This window comes from Grampus griseus, assembly GCF_964374135.1.
Source record: "Grampus griseus genome assembly, chromosome: 6".
Taxonomy (NCBI): domain Eukaryota; kingdom Metazoa; phylum Chordata; class Mammalia; order Artiodactyla; family Delphinidae; genus Grampus; species Grampus griseus.
Window position 1 is genome coordinate 68,707,762 of NC_139000.1, and position 20,055 is coordinate 68,727,816.

General features: G+C 39.3%; 1 protein-coding gene across 4 annotated transcripts in view; it reads right to left on the reverse strand.

Moving 5' to 3' along the window:
* Window positions 1–1,188: 1,188 nt before the first annotated feature.
* Window positions 1,189–20,055, reverse strand: part of MLLT3 (MLLT3 super elongation complex subunit) — a 268,120-nt gene continuing 249,253 nt past the window's right edge. For all 4 annotated transcript variants that reach the window (XM_082656015.1, XM_082656016.1, XM_082656017.1 and 1 more), the window contains 6 exons: window positions 19,706–19,781; window positions 17,801–17,930; window positions 15,102–15,201; window positions 9,494–9,565; window positions 8,269–8,340; window positions 1,189–1,470 (listed from right to left, as the gene is read on the reverse strand). In XM_082656015.1, coding sequence (XP_082512141.1) covers window positions 1,339–1,470; window positions 8,269–8,340; window positions 9,494–9,565; window positions 15,102–15,201; window positions 17,801–17,930; window positions 19,706–19,781 — 582 coding nt within the window. In that variant the 3' untranslated portion in view covers window positions 1,189–1,338. The remainder of the gene's footprint in view (window positions 1,471–8,268; window positions 8,341–9,493; window positions 9,566–15,101; window positions 15,202–17,800; window positions 17,931–19,705; window positions 19,782–20,055) is intronic.

Consider the following 20,055-nt stretch of genomic DNA (forward strand, 5'->3'; position numbering starts at 1 on the left):
TTTGCTTTCTTTTGCATGCCACAGGACAGATTTCTAGTTTCAAAACAGGGTACATCAAGAACAAAAATATCCCCCCCTCCCCAACCATCTTTATATTCACCAATACAAGAAATCCTTCTGGAAACATAAGCAAGTGACTAAACAGGTATCGAACCACTGAATCTACAAGTTAATACATAATCTGTTATGGCAGAATAACCAAGAATTTTCCCCCAAAGAAAGATTTTAATTTTTCAAATATAAAAGAGTCTAAGAGGATCATATGTGAACAAACAAAAATCTCTTCTTCCAGGTTTTATGGTAAAGATGGGTAACACACTGGCAGCTGAAGAAAGCTGAAACTCTTACTAATAAATAGAACCAAATTAAGAATTTCTACAACATTTCTTTAGAAAACAGAACCAGAATTCCTCTTTTAAAAATTATGATCCTGTGGAATGCATTCACTTCCATATTTACCTAATACCGTAACAGTAAAACAGACACAAGGATGTTGATGATATCTCAACAATGCTGGATGCAGGACGTTTACAGGTACACGTTCGTTTAAAAGTCCTACAGGTTTATTGACTAAGGCTAGACAGCAATTCGTATGATCCTATTTGGTGCGTTTTCTAACCATGGTCCAAGATCATTATATGGATACAGCCAAGGACTGGGCCCCAACTTTCAGGAAAAAGACCACAAAGAAGAAAATCAGGGTGGCTATTTGGTCCCCCCAGTTGATCATTTGTGTCCTGGGACTGGAAAAACAAGGTGGAAAATACAGACTGCAACGAGTTAAGGGACTTGGAAAAAGTTGGTGGAGAGTGGCACGGTATACGAGTAAGGTCACTGGGCTTGGGATGGCAAGGGCGCTGCATTGAAAGAGCATCCACGGGACCGAGTACTTAGAATGTCTTGTGGTGTCATTCCCTCAACGACTCTAGAATATCTGTATGCGATAATAAATAGATCAGTTATGTAATAAGGCAGTGTGTTGAATATGCATTCGTCCTGTGGAATGAACCACCACAGAGAGAGATACATGATACCATACACATTCTTTAAGTTTTCTCGTGTTGTATTTGATCTGTTTGTTTTCAAGGCTATCCAGGCTAACTCTTCCCGGGGATTTCCTTGGAGAGAAGAGTGGTCCGCTGAGGCTGGTTTGCTTAACCTCTCCTTTATCAAGAGATGATGACTGGCTTTAAAGAAAAATAAAGCTGAAGGTTGTTTGCGTTTTATTTTTTCCCTTTTGGTTGCATCATTCTGAGTGTTTCCATATAAACAAACAAGAAAAAAATCACAACCAAAAAAAAAAACCCAGAGTTTTTGATGCATCCAGTTGTTGTAGCCTCAGGATGTTCCAGATGTTTCCAGGTAACTCTGTAGTTTACGGACTGTGGTTTTGTCCAGCGAGCAAAGGTCAAAATCAAATGTTGTGTTTGTGATATGAAAGTGTCCAGTTTCTTCTATAAGGTTCACAATCTAGAGGAGTAAATAAGAGAAAGTTTAGGCAATAAGCAATAGACATCAAAAGGCAAAGAGAGAGAGATGGAGGGAGTCAAATATGGAACCAAGTGATTAATAGTCTCATTTACAGCAGGAAGGTCCTATACTGGTAATGGCACCAAACTACTTCTTAGCCAATTTGGTAGGTCAAAGGAATATTAACCCTTTGAATTTCTCAATGAGAGCAAACTACCTGTTCTCATTCATAGTCTTTAAACTGATTCCTACTTCCAAGTCATCAACAGACCCTTTTACTATAGGGGTGGGAGTGAGAATGGGTAGCTAGTGGGAGATAGAATTTCAAGACCCCTTTTCAAAATTAGTTACTGACTCAATGGACAGTGGCTGTACTTAATAGATGAAAGGAAACTCCAGCCTAGAAATAACAGAACTCCTTATAGAAAAAGTACATACACGCAGACACATATATATATAATGATCATTTTTCTTTCTGATTACATTACTGTTGAAAGTTTAGAAAACTCAAGAACCCACAAAGAAAAAGAATAAAACCGTCTACATTTCCACCTCCTGAAGATCATGGGTAGTGACTAGAAAGGGGCTCAAGGAAGCCTTCTGGGGTGCTGGAACTGTTTTGTTGCTTGACTTGGGTGCTCGTTACAAAAGATGCATTCACCTTGTTAAAATTCATCTAGCTGTACATCTTGTTATGCTTTGACAAAAAATAAATAAAAATCTATATTCGTTCCATTAGTCACGTTCAGTTGATGCACTTGAGTATCTGGGGTGATAAGTATCATCTGCAGAAAGAAAGGATGCCTTTGTCTCCCCATTTGGGAATAGTTATACCTCATTTCTTGAATTGGCTCCAACTTCCAGAAATATGATAAACGAAAGTGGTGACAGAGGCACTATTGGTCTTGCCTGGCTTTCGGGAGGATGCCTCTAAGGTTTCAACATTAACAGTGATGTTGGTTATGGGTTTGAAAGAATCTTTTATCATGTTACGTGTCTTTCTATTCCTATTTTACTAATAATTTTGACAGAAATAGATGCTATGCCTGGATAGTATGGGTTCTAGGTACGTTTGTTGTGAGTAAATTGGGATGGAGGGGGGTTGATTTTAGTAAGCTTTGTCGGGGAGAGAGGAAAATCCACATCAAGGTGAAAGAAAAAGTATTTGCACAGAGAAACCAACTGGCAAACCATTTCGCTTATTTTTAGTTGTCTGTTACTCCTTTTCTATCATATGCTTCTGTTTTCTTTAGTACAATCATCTTAAAAGGAATAATTTTAATTATTCAGCCTATTATTTATTCAATGAAGTTTTAGATTACCTAATTTCTGGTTGAAAAAGCAGAATGGAAACTTTTGACCTTTTCTTCTTACAATTAGTTTTCTTTAAAAAAACAGTAAATTTGTGAACTATTCCCTATGGGTCAGTGGCTCTCAATAGAAAATGTGCTCCCTATTCCTGACATATTTGCCACAGAAACATAAGACATAGTGAACCTCAATCCAATTAATTGCGCAACTCCAGACTGAGCTGTTACTGCCTTATTCAACCTCTGGAACTATTTTTTTTACAGATATAACTATGGGTTTAATAACAAAATCAGTTACTCCCATTGCAAAATCATGACAGACACAGCGAACTGCCTACCTAATATCCATATATCCCTTCTTCTTTACTAGCAGAAGCTTGATTTTCTGGGAGTGGCAATATGCCCAGCTATATACTTGCCTCCGAGACCCACTTGCAGCACTGGGCAGACACTGCTATTTACAGTTTATTTGTCAGAAGTCACTGGCCTTGTAGGAAAATTTTCGAAAGGGTATGGACAATGGGCATGAGGCTTTTGCCCTCTGCTCCTCCTTCCTGTCTGGAATGAAGATGCCATCCTGGAAGTGCAGCAGTTGTCGTCCCCTCAAGTGGACGGATGCAAGATGTGAAAGATGGCAGAGCAGGAAGGCGAGGAGTCTATGTCCTCAGTAGCATCTTTTCCACCACACTGACCATGAATCACTTACTTCCAGGCTTATTATTATATGGGGTGGTGGGGAAGGGGGGGGGATGCAGGGCGGAGAGGGAGCCTTACTTGCTTAAACCACTGGACTCAGCGTTCTATCACACGCATCAAGAGAATATCAGAAGGGGTGTTCCCAGTAATGGTTAAAGTGTGATATTCACATAAGAATTTATCAAGCTAGATCTTATTATTAACACTAAAAGATCTAAAATGAACCCTCATTTGCTTTATTAGTAAATAGTTAAAACAGCGCTTTAGCTAAGTCAGCCACACACGTCTATATACATAGAGAAACACACATACACAGCTCTGTCCACAAACAGAAGACTTTCAAGGCAATCAAATACTTACTATATTACATATTTAACATCGATTGAATTAAAAGTACTTTCCAGAGTAAATTATCTTTTTTGCTACATTGTGTAGAAACACTATAGACGGAGTGAAAATGTGTAAACTTCAGTATAGAAACAAACAGCCTCTTCAGAGAGCTCTTTCGGGATGAAAACAAATAGCCTTTCAATTTATACAATGGAAGCAAATGACAATTATTCCAGAGTGTGAATCCTCTCCTCAACTAGCTGGTCAGTAGGTAAATGACCAAGCACTCAGAACAGAGAATCCTGAATTTGGCATATCAAATTCTGACTCTGCTCACTATTTGAATGGCATTGGACAGAACACAATAACCCCTGGGCCTCAGTCTCCTCATCTGTAAAATGGGGACAATGCCACCTGTTCTACCTATCACACAATGTTGTTCAGAGGATCAAATAATATACGGAACATGAAGCTTCTTTATAAACTGCAAATTGCTACACAGATGAGGGCAACATGATTATGATTACCATGTAAACATAAACTTATCCTTAATTATCTGGGAGGTAACTATATAGCACATGAATTTTCAGACCCAGTGCTTTTTTCCCTCTGCCCCTCATTGACTGTTAGCCATTTCATTAGCACTAAAACAAATGAAGCAGGGAAAATGCCAGAAGCTAAAGCTCAGAAAAGACCTCCTTGAAATTAAAAAAAAATTATAATAAAAGTCTGCAGGAGGGAGGGAAGAAAGCAGGGAGAGCAGTAGCTGAAGTAAAGTGGTTGAAATGACAAACTAAAACCACAATGTGGGGATAAAGAAGTACAGCCCTCCATTTTCCCTTGAAAATGGCAGGTAACTCACCCCTTTAAAAAAATAAATTTCTGTGACTCAATATAGTTGCTCACTAATTACTTAGCAATAGGCAGAAGACAGAGTAATAAAAAATACCTTCTAGAAAAGACCACTTGCTTTTAAAGCAAATAAACACATTTGCCCACTAGGATATTCGGCCCCGTCATCTCACGTGCACTGTACTACCTTGTAGGTTCTGGGGATTCAATCACAGCCCTCGCGTCTCCTCCACAACCAACACCCCCCAGCCCGCCTGCAGCCACAACATGCAAAGAAATGAAGGGGATCTTATCAATCTCACTAAATGAGCCCTACATTTTTATGGGAGCTTATAAGAATGCATCAAGGCGGAGGCAGAGACAGCCTTAAAGTAGTAGCGGTGGCAACAGATGGGGCGTTCAGGACTATTTCCAATGGGAACAGCATTAATGATTTGAATTATTAGAGCATGAACCTACACCCTCAATTAAGTAAAGACTTCATAAAGAAAAATAAATGTGGGTGCCTTTCCATGAATCCTGAAAGAGTCAGAACGTCAGAAACACCACGTTAACGTGCTTCACTGCAATGACACAGCCACAAAGCCTAAAAGCACCACCCTGCTGGTCCCTGAAGGATGCCACGCTGCCTGTCTATAGGAATCCCCGCTCTGCTGATGCACCGTGGCTCTACCTTGGTGTCGTTACCCTGCATCGTACTGCAATGATGAATCCAGCTCCAAAATAATAGCAATAATAAAAGACAGACTGAGTGCAGATAAGGAAAGCAGGCAAGGGCACATGGTATATTATAGGTAGTGGAAAAGGAGGCGTATGTATACTGCTTAACTCATTCTTCAGATGATGGTGTTGTGAAAACATCTGTGATGGATTATTTCCTGCCACGTCAGCTTTGGAGGGGGTACCACGCAGGCCTTTTTTTTTTTTTTTTTTTTTTAAACAGGGTAAGCTCCACTTGTTAAGTTTGTAGCTCCTTCCCCCAATCCTGGTTATAAAAGTCATAAAAATTATTAAAAGGCAGATGCATTGTAGTCTGATTATGCTTTTTTATGTTAAAAAAACAAAACAAAACAGTATTCTTTCCACCCGAAGCAGCCTCTTTGCTGAGTGGGAAGTAATGAACAAGCTTTGCTTTAACTGCTTCTGTCTGGCGGGGAGTCAGGTCTGGGGTAAGTTAGGACTTCCTGGAGAATGGCCCCAGCTATGGATGGGGAAGCCCTGTCTACCGTGTGACAGCGTGTGCCCTACCCTGGGTTAAGAGGCATCCTGGAGAAAACACTTCTCAGGGAGAGTTTTCCATGTTGTTAGAACACTCTGATCTACCATTTATTCCCCAACTCCCTGAAGAAAATTCTAAATGTATAATAGCTGTTACCTAAATTGCCGAACCATCCTCTAAGGAAGCCCTGGTTTTCCTCAGAGGTTTTTTGTTTTTCTCCTAAGGAGGATGCAAATCCAGACTCAGAGCTGGAACTCCAAGGGAGTTTAGAAGTGTTCAATCTCCCTTTCCAAATGAATGTGGAACATGTGGTTTAAAGAAGAATCAAATTATTAGTCAGTCCGAGGTACGAACATCTCTGGTTTTGACTGTGTCTACTGTACTATACTTTTACCTCATGGAAAAGGGCCTTAAGAACACAGCCTCTCTTGATCCAGTGCTTTCTGTTCATTAATCTAGATGCTGGGTGCCAGCACTGCATGTCCCCAGAATAAAATAAAGATATTAACCACCTTTTGTGAGCCAAAGAAAAGTGTCAGGTCAGATTTTTTCACAGGATGTATTTAATAGGAAAAGACCTGGGATGGGATCCTGCGCTCACCAGAAATCCTGTCTCAGGTGCTGGGGTCTGTGTGGCTAATACACAGACTCTGTGGAATGCAGTCCACAAGATGAGCAGTGCTCAAGGTGGAGAATAACATTAGTCCTCAATAGTTCTATGTTTTACAATAGGAATTAATTAAGCAGTAAACCGTGACAGGACATGCATCATGGTATCATAATCACAAGTCTCAGCTGCATTACAAGGCAAAAGGCCAAAGACGGAGAGCTTTCAACTGGCCTGGGAATGCAATTAGGGTGAAACGCTGTGGGCCCTGGAGTGCCTTTATGCCAGGTTAAAAATTCATAGATATCACTCTCTCCCTCTAGAACACTAAAATAATCCGCTTCGATGGAATTCTCCAGTAAGCCACCTTCCCTCACAAGTCTTTCAAAGGTCAAAATAAAGGACAGTGTGAAATTAGGAATGCCAATGACATCCCAAGGTAAGACCCTGCTCAAAAGCCTAGTATCCTCAACTCACTGGTTGGCTTTCCTGGTGAAGGGGTCCCAACTGACCAAACATCTGTCTCGCTCTCCTACGAGACGCACTATCTGGGCCCAACTTGTGCTGTAATAGCTTTATTAGACAACTGCTCCACAGTGGTTCAGAGCTGGTGTTCGGGAAAGGATGGGAAGGTCAGCTAATAGATTTACCATCACCATTCAGGCAATGAGCCCCAAATAATTGGTAAGTGGCAGGCTGAACAATTTTCAGTGACACAGAAGAAAGCTGAAGAAAAATGCTATCAAAATACTAGGATATGTCTTAGGGTAAGCCACTCAAACCCTGCTCCCCGATCCATTACGCACTGAGATAGAAATGCAACTATCCCCAATTAAGAATTATACAGGTCTATAGTCTTTTGTTCAAATCTGAAACTCTAGAAGGGTTAAAAAGCTTATCAGACCAATCAGGGAACTTGGAAAGTTTGAGAGCATGTATTTATAGATTTAAGCAAAAATGTACACAAAATAGAAATGTGACCATCAGCCATTAAACATTAAAAAAAAAAAAAACCCATACACAGCTGGGGTAGATTAAGTACTAATTTCAAGTCATTTGAAAGTAGTAAAAAAAAAAAAAATTCAAGCAGCAAAAAAATCTACAAACGCACCCTGGAATTTAGAACCCAACCTTCTCTTTGGGTGTTAAAGAAAAATTATTTTATCAATAGCCACTGTTAATGCAATGGACGCATGTGCTGTAACTATGAGAACTAAAAACCATCCTTCTTATCTTCTCAAAACATCAAATCGTACTAATAGAAGTTTCCCCACTCTACAAGTCTTCTACAGTTGAGTTCATAATAATAGAATGTATGTTATACAAGATAAGACAAATGAGGAAAATATTTATTTTCCTTAGAATAGCATTGGCAAAGGTTACTAAATTGAATCACAAATGTTTACAGCACTTGACTGCAATTCTTATCACTGTTTTCCCACGAAACCAGAAGCCTGGCCCCAAAGGTTTCTGCATTCCTACCTTCCCCTCCCTCAGCCCACGTGACAGCATCAGACGGCTGAGGGATCAGTATATCCCAGCATCATCACCTCCCCATGTGCCCAGTTTTCATCGTACCGTGGAAGCCCCAAAGCAGACTTCTGGGCAGCCTCGGAAATGAACCCCCCCCCCCCACCTACTTCGCAGGTGGCACTGGGCCAGTTCTGAGAGTGTGGGGCTTTCAGAAGGCCACCTGGCGTGGCCTCCAGGTGCTATTACACTAGCCCAGGACAAACTAGGTCTTGATGTTTCTGGAAAGGGTTGTGTTAAAAAGCATTTCTCACCTGCTGAAGAATGTGTCTTTCCCTCAGCGTCATCAACCTTCTGTGAAGCTCTACCAGTTCATCTAGGTATGCCTGAAAGAGAACAGCATCCCCCTCAAAGAACAAGCACTTTAAGGAAGCAGTTCAAAAATAAAAGAATAAACAAATAAGAACATACAAGCAGTGGTTAGAGGTTCCACATACTACCCTCTACCCCAGGCTGTGTGGATGCACTGCCCAAGGCCTTTGCAGACCAAATCTCTCTTGGCCAACTATTAACTTTTCAAGCCAGCTTTTTATTGATAAAAAGGGCAATTCTTGCACTTATTTGCTCTCAACAAGGTTCAAGTGAGCAGGTGCCCCCTCTCCCAACAACGCCTCTACAGAGAGAAGGGGAACGCAATGAAAAATTGTGAGTTTAAATGTATTATCACAGTCTACACTCTTTTTTTTAACTATTCTTCCATCTTAGAAGCATTTTAACAGAAAAAAGCCCAAGTTTGAATATGGAAGTACTGATGCACATTATCAATTATGTCAGGGCAAACTGAAAAGAAAAAAGCCCTCTTGGGTCCCTCCTGGTCATATCTAACATTGCTAGTGAATAGCAAGTAACAGGACAGAAGAATGTCTTATGAAAAATAGAGGTCACTATCCACATTAGCATCTGCTTTGTCAAGAGCTCCCCTGAAAAGGCAGAGGTGCACCTCCCTATACTCAGACTCATGGTCTTTGTTAGCATAAATGCCTGCATGTTCCGAGTGCCATTTGCAATGAAGGCAAAAGAAAGGTCTGTGAAGCATTAGCCAGGCCCGCCCCTGCAAAGCACGTGAGGACCCTGCCCACAACGAGACACAAACCCCCAACAGCCCTTGAAGTCAGATTTTGGATGCGTGACTGCACACTTGGGGAAAACACACTGCACTGGGATCAGATGTCCTGCTCACTAAAGTCTGAGATTCCTTAACCCTCCACCTGCACTACAATTCTCTCACCTCCCAATTCAATGTGCCTGAAATCCCTTGGCAATCATGGATAGCGTAAGGCCAGGCTTAACACTGGAGATATAAACAAGACTTGGAAAATAAACTACAAAGCATTGGGAAGAAGTGATTGTCATTTGGAGGTTTCAGGCATTTCTGATGAAGAAAACGAAAGGAGAACCAGCAAGGATGATCAAGGGAAACACAAAGAAACGGAAGAGGGTCAGTGCTGGAGCACTCACAGTAATGGACTGGACACCTACCTTGTCACATTCACCATTCTTTATTTGCTTATCTGATTTGCTTTGCTTTATTGGACTTTTCACTTCAAGAATCTAGGGATCAAAGAGAACACAGTTAAATTTGATTTCTAGCACTTCTTAGCTAACCAGCCACCTAAACGAAGGGACTTAAGAATGAAATGTCACAGTGCTTTGTGACCACCTAGAGGGGTGGGATAGGGAGGGTGGGAGCGAGACGTAAGAGGGAGGAGATATGGGGATATATGTATATGTATAGCTGATTCACTTTGTTATAAAGCAGAAACTAACACACCATTGTAAAGCAATTATACTCCAATAAAGATGTTAAAATAAAATGAAATGTCATATAATAACATCCCTTTCCAAAGAGCATCTCTCCTCCATACATTTTCTTTCTTCTCCTCTAATCTTACTTTCTCTGGGAAAATAAATTACGTATATGTGAAATGCTGAGTCAGGGTAATAGAACTTAAAAAAAAAAAAAAAAGAAGGTGAAGATAAGGAAATTGATCTAAGCTTCCAAGGCTGCTTCTCTTTTGTGACAACACTCTCACACATATGTACAGCAGCTGAGTTGTAGTGGATTACAATCCTTTCTGGCAAGAATTTTTTCTTATTCATTCTGTTGTTTCAGCATGACTACCAGTGCTCGGTACACTAAGGATGATAAGACAAACACTCAAATACCCTTTTAGTACCTGACTTTCAGATTCTAAAAAGTACTCACTCATATCCACTAAACTGAGGCAGCTTTGGAAATGAAGGTTGCCATCAGTGACACTGGTTGCTCCCAACTTGGGATCCTCCCACTCAAGAAATAAAGAGCTAGGACTATCTTCCGTATTTCAAGAAATGATGTGTTTACCCATGATAAATATCAAGTGCCTTTCCTTTTATCTGACCCAATTGTAGCTTAGGTTACGAAGAGCAGTTTTGCATACTGTTCAGACTGTTGGGAGCTACGTTTCTAATTAATAAAAAGGAGAAACAAATTATTACTTAATAAATACAATTGATTTATTAGAATTTTCAAAATTGAGAATTATGAGGGAAATATTTTTAAATGGCCCTTGCTTAAAATGGTTGAGAACCACTGAAATTTTTGATGAGTGTTTACAAATGTATAGAAACATAAAAAGCAAAGTAATTTGCCTTTTTCATTATATCCTCATTACCAAGTGAGTTATTATAACCTGAAGCTAATATTAAGGAAGAAAATGCAAAATAAAGGAGATATTTAAGCAGTCTCATATTCCTACTGCTCTTCTTTTTATCCATTTCTGCTTTAACACACACACACACACACGCCACTCTCCAGTTCTGTTCAAAGGTCTACCATCTTCCAAAACACAAAAAAGATTTTTAAAATGAGTTCACATTTATTTTGTAATTTAATTTGTAGAAAGAGCATTGATTGGGCTCAGAAACCCAAGTTCAGGTACCAGTCCCATCATTCATCATTTCTGAACCTCAAAAAATGAGATAAAATGAGAGAGATGAACAAGATAACATCCAGGTTTCCATTCAGCTGTAAAATTTTCTACTACAAATAAACATTTTATCTATTGAGGATGACATTCTAGAAAAGACCAAATACTTCTCTAAGCGTACATATTCCTTTGAATTTAGGAAAATGTATAAGTAAGAAGTGAGCTCCTAACAGAATCTTGCCTGAGAATAGCCTTTATTTCTTCATTTTTAACATTAAGATAACCAGAAGACCAATGTGACCAAGCTAACTTCAAATACAATACTTCTGGCAACACAAGGAAATTACTTAATCACAGAGGTAAAGCAGTAGTTTTTTAACATGCTTCACTGTAAAGGAAACCAAACACCCCACTATGTTCAGAATTTCCTTCTCTATTGTTGAAAATGAGACCTCAAGGGAACACTGGCGCTGAGACCTAGGAGTAAGTAGGTCAGTAGATGGCACTGCTCACCAACTCAGATCTGGGGCTGGGCCCAAGCAGAGCAGATCTGCTGCGATTTCAGGCAAGAGGAAAAAACAGTGCCTGCCTGCCTTGTGCATTAGAAAATGGAATTTTGTTCCCATCATATCCCACCCCCGAATGCCCCCCTCCATTCCAGGCCCCCAAGTCATTGCCCTCTGGGGGCCAAGTGACTGAGAACTATTTGCCATATAGAGCTGTTAACTAGGTTGAGAGAGTTCCACCACCTTCTCTTCAAAGCAGAAAATAGACAGAACATTCAGGGCGCTGAAGTCCCACCCTACACATTCCGTGAGTGCTACAGCACAGAAGGCCCAAATACATTGAAATCCTAGTTTCTTTCTTCTGAAGCTGCAGTGGCAGGAACAAAAGCCCCGGGTGTCAGTGATCCGCCTCGAGTTACTGAGTGGCTGCCCAGAGAGGGCTCAGTTAATCTTCCTGCTTTGATCTCTCCCTGCTCCAAAATAAACAGCTTTGTCAAAACCTCATTCTGAGAGCTGAGCCATGCTGAAGACAATTGTTTTATTTATGATCATTTCTTATCTTTAAGGAAACGACTCCAGAATAGAAAAGTACGGCACCTTGTCTTCCACGGGCTGATTTCAAACCAGTTTAACTGGATAGACTCTTTTATTTCATTCAACATGCCTTGCAGGCTGATAAGTGATTTATCATATTCTGAATATTAACTCAGGTCCCATGGATCGATTCCTTCCTTTAAGGCCCCCTCACCTCCCTCCCTTCTACACTTTCAGCCAAAAAGGATCTGGAATTTTGATTTTGTTTGAAATTCACATAACAAGGTTTGAAGTTAAAAAAACAAAAAACAAAAAGCTTTGGTTAAAATGGCACAGCACTATTATTTCCTATTAAGCTGTATGGGAAGAAAAAGCCACCCAGACTGCTGAGATGCACCATTTATGCACGTGGTAGTCTCTGAAAATAGAACTGTGATGAGTTGCACTTCTCTCCTTAATCTGAGGATATGGCTTGAGAGTCAAAATTTCAAGATTATTATTTTTCTGTATTCCTTTGTGAGGACTGACAACTCAATTATTCAGCAGATGGATTCTCTACTGATGGGTCTTTCATGTTAATGATCACTAGTAGCTCCTAACAATACTCAGGTTAATTACTTGCTTTGTTGACATGTGGCTCTCTCTCTGCTCACTTTTTTCCAAGAGTTAGAAAATGTTTGACTCAATTAGCACTTTCTCTCTTCCCTAGTCCCTAGAAGACTGAGAAAAGGTAAGGAAAACACAGCTCTGTCTGATAATTTACAGAAACTTGAGAGACCATTATCAACCTACAGACAGAGAACAGCCAAGGGATATGGAAGAAGAAAACTCAAGAGTCTTCCCATGTCACAGCTTGGCCTTCCCAGTATGTTCTCATCTATTTTATGTGAAATTTCAGATCATCATCATCATCACTATCACACACACACACACACACACACACACACACGACTAAAAAACACACTCCAGTTCTAAGACATAGGTCCAAGGAGGAAAGCACCCTGTGGTACATTTATTTCCTACCCTAAACTAGTTAAAAGTGAAAGCATATGGACCTCCTTATTATGCTTATAGGTGTATGGAGAAAATGACATATAACTGAGTATTCCTGACAGATTGATGATTCACATGTGTGAAGCTACATTTGTCAAATAAACATATGCCAAGGAACTAGTGGTATGCTATTTAATCGGATAAAGTAATTTTTACCCTTTCTAGATAGATGATACCATTTATTTTTGTTTTCATTCTGCTAGACAGGTTAATAAAAAAAAAGTCTGACGAAGACTCTAAACCTTTCCCTGAAACCAGGGCCAGCTCAAGACTGCCCGTCAGGAAGGGATTAGGGGCAGTTCTGTCTGCAGGGCAAGATGGGGGCTTGTTGGAGCTGCATTTATTTAGCAAGCATAGTCTTAACTCTGACTGGAAAATACGCTGAAGGAGACTACTGTGGGGTACAAAAGCACACCCTAATGCCCTTCACTCCTGGCACTGCCACTGCCCAGGAAGTACACTAATTTTAATATACCACCCACTGGAAGCAGAAATTAGGCCTATATAGGTTTGAACTGGATATAAAAATATATTCGAGGTCTGAATGCTATTCTTCTGCCAGCTCATACTGAAGCACACACTTATAAATATAAGAAACCCAAGTAACCTAGTTTAGCCAGCCCCGGGCTCTTCTCAACTGAGTGGCAGTGATGGTTATACCCATTGCCCTCACTTTCCCCTGAAACGCCTGACTTGGAGCCACACTGGAGGTGAAAGCTGGCTGGGCCAAGGGCATGGCTGGCACTGGAGGTGGGGAAGCACATGGACTTTGGGGAGTTAGGATAAGGAAGAAGAATGCACACCTCCTTGAATGGCCAGTCTGTAATGGATGATGAGGTTGGGCCTGCAGTCACAAAGAAATTGCAGTTGAACTGTAACTGGTGAGGTAAAGAACACTGATATTATTTCTACTTAATAATGCAGGCTTTAAGTTGTAGATAAACTTTATAAATGAGGAATTTTAAATTTTGAGAGATTTTTGCTTATGCTTTACACAAAATTTAAAATGAAAAAGGCTTCGGCTATAAAATCACAGTTTCCCCATAAAACAAAGATCACAAATTCAAGGGCAAGTGTATTTAAAATCACAGGTAGGACACCTGTGAAACAGAATAATTTTACAAAACCACATTTCCTTTATTTTCAAGTTAACATTCATACAGTAACTTGAATTAAGCAATTATTGTAGAGGTCATGTGGAATCTGTCTAAACAAAGAAATAAGAATAACATGGTAATAGAGTATCAACGCAATGCATAATGACGGTTTTACAATACTTGAAAATAGTTTATCTTAGCAAGTATTTAAAATAACCATTTGTTTAACAAAAGCTCTTCATCACAGCTTTTGAAGTTCTGCCTAGACCTTATCCAAATAACTATATTCTGAGTTGATCATCAAATTCGCAAGCTTTCCTTTACCTTGATTTATAACAGCAATGATAATGACCACTGTTTACTGTGTATTTTATAAACTATTCCTTACAATCCCAAGTGATAATCCTTTTTCCTGGATGAGCACACAGAGGCAGAACACCTATAATAATAACCATCTATCATCAACTGTTTGCCAAGAAGGTATGAACAATGCCTCATGCCCTTTACATATATTTTTTGTCATCCTCCCAGTAACCAGCAAGGTAGATATTAATATCCCCATTTACAAATGAGGAAACTGAGGATAAGTTAGAAGTTATTTTCCCACTAATAAATTACTGTAAATTAGTAAAACAAAGAACCAGGCTTTATAATAGCTCCAAAAGTCATATTCTTTCTTATTCACTTAACAGCCTCCTTACAACTGAGGGGGAAAATATACAGAAATCAGGAATAAATGGGCAACACTTTTTGTCACCATCCCGTCCTGCATCTAATTAATTAACCCATCCAATGGAACATACTTTTCATGACAACAGAAGTTCTTTTACCCTAACTATGTTTACTCCTAAGGCTGTAGATTCCCACTTATTTGCTATCAAGAGGGACTTTGTTTAAAACTCAAGGGGTGGAAAGTTTTGCGTGCTTAGTAAAAATGATCAACCTCTAGTTCTGCAGAATCTTGAGAAGTGCAAACCCAGCAACTTACCTGGTTGTTGTTGGTTTTTAATAAGGGTGGTGGCGGTTCGTGATGTAGGGGTGAGGAAGCAGAACTGCTTTCACTATCACTGCCATCACTTAAGCTAACTCTGAAAAGAAACAGAGAAGTCATATGCATCATTACAGACAGTTCCTGAAATATCCAAAGAATTAAGCACAGAGAGTAAGGAATCCAAACACTAGTCACTGTGAACTTGTCTTAACTCATATAACCGCTACCATGTATTGGCGTTTTACTTTGTATCTGGAATAGGGTCAAGTGTTTTATCCACTACTTCTCATTTACTAATCCCCATTTCACAGATGAGGAAACTGAGACCTAGAAAGACTAGGCCACTCACCTAGCGTCACAGAGGTAAGAGTGGAGGTTATAGGATTCAAACCCAAGCAATGGGACCTGAAGCTGGTGCCCAGCCAGTATATCTTACTGGCTTCATTTATTCATTCATCTCCCTGTTCCAGCTCCATCCACCTACTATCATAAGCATGTCACCCAAGCTTGCAGGTTAGCAAAATTAGACAGTTCACAGGTTACTACCTTTTCCTCCTTTCCCCCAGCCTATTTGCTACAGGTGAAATTTTTACAAATATGGCTAAAATACAGGCTGCAGGAATGGAAATAACTGCTAAGAAGAATGCGGACTAGAGCCCTGCAGGACTGACAGCTCAGGGTGACATCTGAGGATGGGATGTGTGAAGCCCAATACGATAGACCCATCACCAATCATTTCCATAGTGTAATGATGCAAAGCTGACCCTAGTTCTGATACAACAATTCATTGTAAATACACCACAGCAACATGAAGAGACAGCACGTTTGGGATAACTGCTTTAGAAAAATACAATATCTTTCAACAATGAAAGACAATAAAAATATCACCTCCTCCCCAATTTTTTCCTTTTCAGAACAAAATGGAATTTTCTTTTAGCCAGAATAGGAGATATTTCTTCATTCTACTCTTGAATGTATGCCCTCTTTTAGAAATACCCTTCAGTGTTTGCTCCCTCTCCTTGGTTATATAGTAACCTAATATAATATTCTTCTCAGAAACAGAAGATGCTTTAGAAATCAGGATAGTTTTTCTTTTGCTCTAAATAGGCAATCACATTCCAGCTCTATAATATATTCAGAGAGACAAGATACAAGACAGGAAATGAAAAGGATACACTGAGACATCCTTTTAGCAAAAACTGATGGAACTTGTTTTTCTTAACTAAATTGCATTAATGAAGTGTTCAGTTGAAGCACTGCTTTAAAATGCTTCTTGACTGAAGTGGAGGCTGAGTATTTAAACTGATTAAACAGTTGAGACTTCACAAGTGCAACGAAGATCAAATGTTATGCTGGTGAGGACTGTGCTAACAGCACATGTCAGTAGGGGAGAAAAGCCTTTCCAACAACTGTGCGTCACATCGGCCAACTCACAAACGTGTATCATCTGACTCGCATTGATTCAGGGGATGGGGCAGGAAGGGGGCAGGCCCCAGCTCATCACAGAATATGGAGATCTTCTATGTAACAATAACTTGGGAAAGTGTCTAAGTAAATGTCTAAGCGTCATGCATTTTTCACCAGCTACACGTAAGAGCAGCCAGTGGTCAGGATGTTGGTTGTTATAAAGACGCTCCTCACCTACAAGTTTCAGTCCATTTTTAGGGTTTTTTTGCCCTATCAGTTTCCTTCTTGTCAGATTAAAGACTTCTAAAGGGAAATATTATAAGGCCAAGGCCATAAGGTTCCTTATTTTCTCCTATTTAAAAGGAAAACAGATGGGTGAGTTTGGGAGACAAGGCGGAGAAAGAGATATTGAGTACGGCCATAAGGAAGAATCGCTGAGAGATTTGATAGGGCATATACTCTGCGGAGCCTCTTCTCAAAGGACACAAAGGAATCACCAATTAGCAACATATGGTCTGTCCAGTATGGGTTAAGATCGCATTCTTTATAGGAATTTTAGGGTAACAGATAATGGGAAAAGATTTAACGCAATAATTATAAATGTAATTTTTAAGTTCAAATAGATCCATACTTTTTCTACTCAAAACGCATTAAAGTAAGCATGCCTATTTGTTTTCCTCATGATAAAGAAATAAAATCCTCAAGGCAATTTCAAGTTGACTATTAATTATAAGTGACATGAATTACCATCTTATAATGTAGAATTATGCCTCACCGCATTAAAGCTACTTAAGGAACTTAACTGTCAGCACACTTAAAAGGAATTTATTTTCTGGAAAACACACAGGTGATCCTAGTTTTACTTAGGTCACACACATAATGCAATGAAGCCAATTATGCATTTCTAACTACAAACAGCAAACACATTTCCTCAGATTCTGAGCTACCTGCAGCAATGGATCTACACAAATTCTTCAAATGAAAGCAGAGTTAATTTCAGCAGCCAGTCCTGCCACCTTGGCATTTACTTTGAAGAGCAAAGACTTCTAATAGGACTTCTTCCCTATACAATTTATGGAGGAAAAGCCTCTCCTTTCTGAGAAAAAAGAATAAATAGTTCCCTGGAGAAGTTGCGTAAGCATGCCAAGGTACTGCAACTTAAAAAATGAATGTGACCATTTACTGCCATTGTTTTTGGTGTTGCACACTTTTGCTGTGGTTATACAATTAGGCGGAGTGAAAAGGTATGTTTCCATTACAGGGAACCTCATTCCTTCCAAGACACTCACCTGCGACTTCGGCTGCCTCCTCTATTTACAGGTCTCTCCATTTCGGAGTCATTGTCATTATCCTCTGCCTCATCTGATTCTTCCTCATTGTCATCGGAATGCAGATCTTTCATTATAGACCTTAAAGGACCTGAGTAATGACAACGAACCACAGGCAATCAAACACACTTAGCCACATCAGACACAGAGGAATGCTCACCAGCACAGAGCACTGGTTAAAAATTACCACTATCATATAGATTTATACAATTTACATGACAAATTTGGTAGTTTCTGGAATGCAACCTCTGCCAAAACACTATTGCTTTCATAACAGATGCCCGAAAATGTTCTTTAGAAAATCTCTATTTCCTAGGGATTTTTTCTATGCATTTTTCTTCCTTAAGAAAAATCACACCTAAAAAGAAAGCTCTGTTAGTAAATTGAATGTTTTGTTAGGTTAATCCGTGTATTGAAAAGTTGAGACTAATAAATCACCATGGTTGTAACTTGTTCTTAGCAGCGCAGCCTTTGTGTGGTAGTTTTTGATCTGTTAAGGTTTAGCTGTTCCTTTTATTTCAAGGTCAATTTCAGGTCAAGCAAGCATTTCAGTCAAGTTCAGATTATAAAGTATTTCAATTCCATGGTGTAATGTCCTATCTCTGATCTTGTATTGATCTTGGACACAAGGTCTTGTTGCAACAATTCTGTGTAGCCAATTTTATTTTACTTTTTAAGAAATTCCTGGCAAAATACTGGCATGTATTTACATAAAGAAGACCATGTAATAAATCAGGCACCCAGAATATTCAAAGGAGTATCCAGTATTAGATGGGAGAGAAAAATCAATTCAGATTATTCTAGAATTGAAAAAACAAACAAACAAACAAATGCATCGTGTGGGTTATTTTCGTCATACTACTCTAAATGTGATGAAAACAAAATAGATATTTCTAATCTTAACAGAAGAGATTGTAAAGGCAATCAAGAAAGTGAGAGAGGCATTTTCATTCTGGATTAGCCAATTCCTAAAGTCTAATCTGTGACAGGACTATCTGAGCTATCGTTAACTCACTTCTAAAATAAGTATTGACTCTCTGTAATCTCACATTCTGCAAAACCCAAATTTCTCTGCTTTTGTAATGGGCCTTTATCTTTGGAAGTCAGTGGAACAAAAACTCTGAACACCCAAAATGAACAGTGTCTTATTTTTTCCTGGAAGCTTAGCCTTAGCCTGAACACACACAACAGTTTAATCCTTTTCAAAACATACAAGGCCATCAGGAATTCAGCGTGGTCAATGAAAAAGGCAATGTGTGACATGATGCTCAGAAACAAATTATTTCTTGACACCATCTCACTTTTCATGTTAAAAAAAACAAACAGAAAAAAGGAGCCCACATTTGAAGAGTTTCCACACATGAAAAAGTGGAACATATATTTAGTTAATGTTCCAGTTAAAACTTTTTTATTAAATTTCTTTATTTTGAGTTGAGTAGAAGAAAATATATTTTAAAGACAGCAAATTAACACTCACCAAAGAAAAAGGTCTACTAATCTGTAGAAAAATAATAAAATGAAAGATGTCCAGGAGGGAGACTAAAAACCTATTTCTCTCTGTCAAAGTCTCTCAAGTCCAGCTTTTGCTATTGTATTTCCTTTGGGAACTCCCTGGAATGGGCTGTGTCTATAATCCCTTTGTAAAATGGGACTCTGATGGCAGGGACTGGAAAAAGGGGAATTTCTAAAGGTCGGCCTCATACAACAGAACAATACTCAAGTGCATTCCTACGGGAAATAAACACAACTGCATAAAAGCCAAGTTATCATTCAAATAATAAAACAGTAGAAAATAGGCCATAAATCAACTCATTAAGATGTTATATGAGAAAAATGTCTCCTAGTTGGCCCAGGAGATGTGGATACCTTGTTGCCTGGTCTGGGACGGTGTGAAGCTGGAGCTGGAGCTGGAGCTGGAACTGGCAGGACTGGGTTGTTCAGACTTGAAAGAAGAAAAAGTTATCATCAATAAATGTACAGGACACTACATGTCTAAAATTAAAACCACTGTTTTTGCTCAAACATATTTTAGCCCACAGAAACAGTCTGACACTGTGTAAGAAAAATGACTATAAATTGCCTTATGTCGAAAACCCTAACACAGAGAGTCAGTGTCCTTTTCATTTTGCCCATCATATTTTTATTAGATGCAGAAACAAGTATAAAAACCCAGGGATAAAGAGGGAAACACCTGGGTGTGATACGAGGCAAGAACC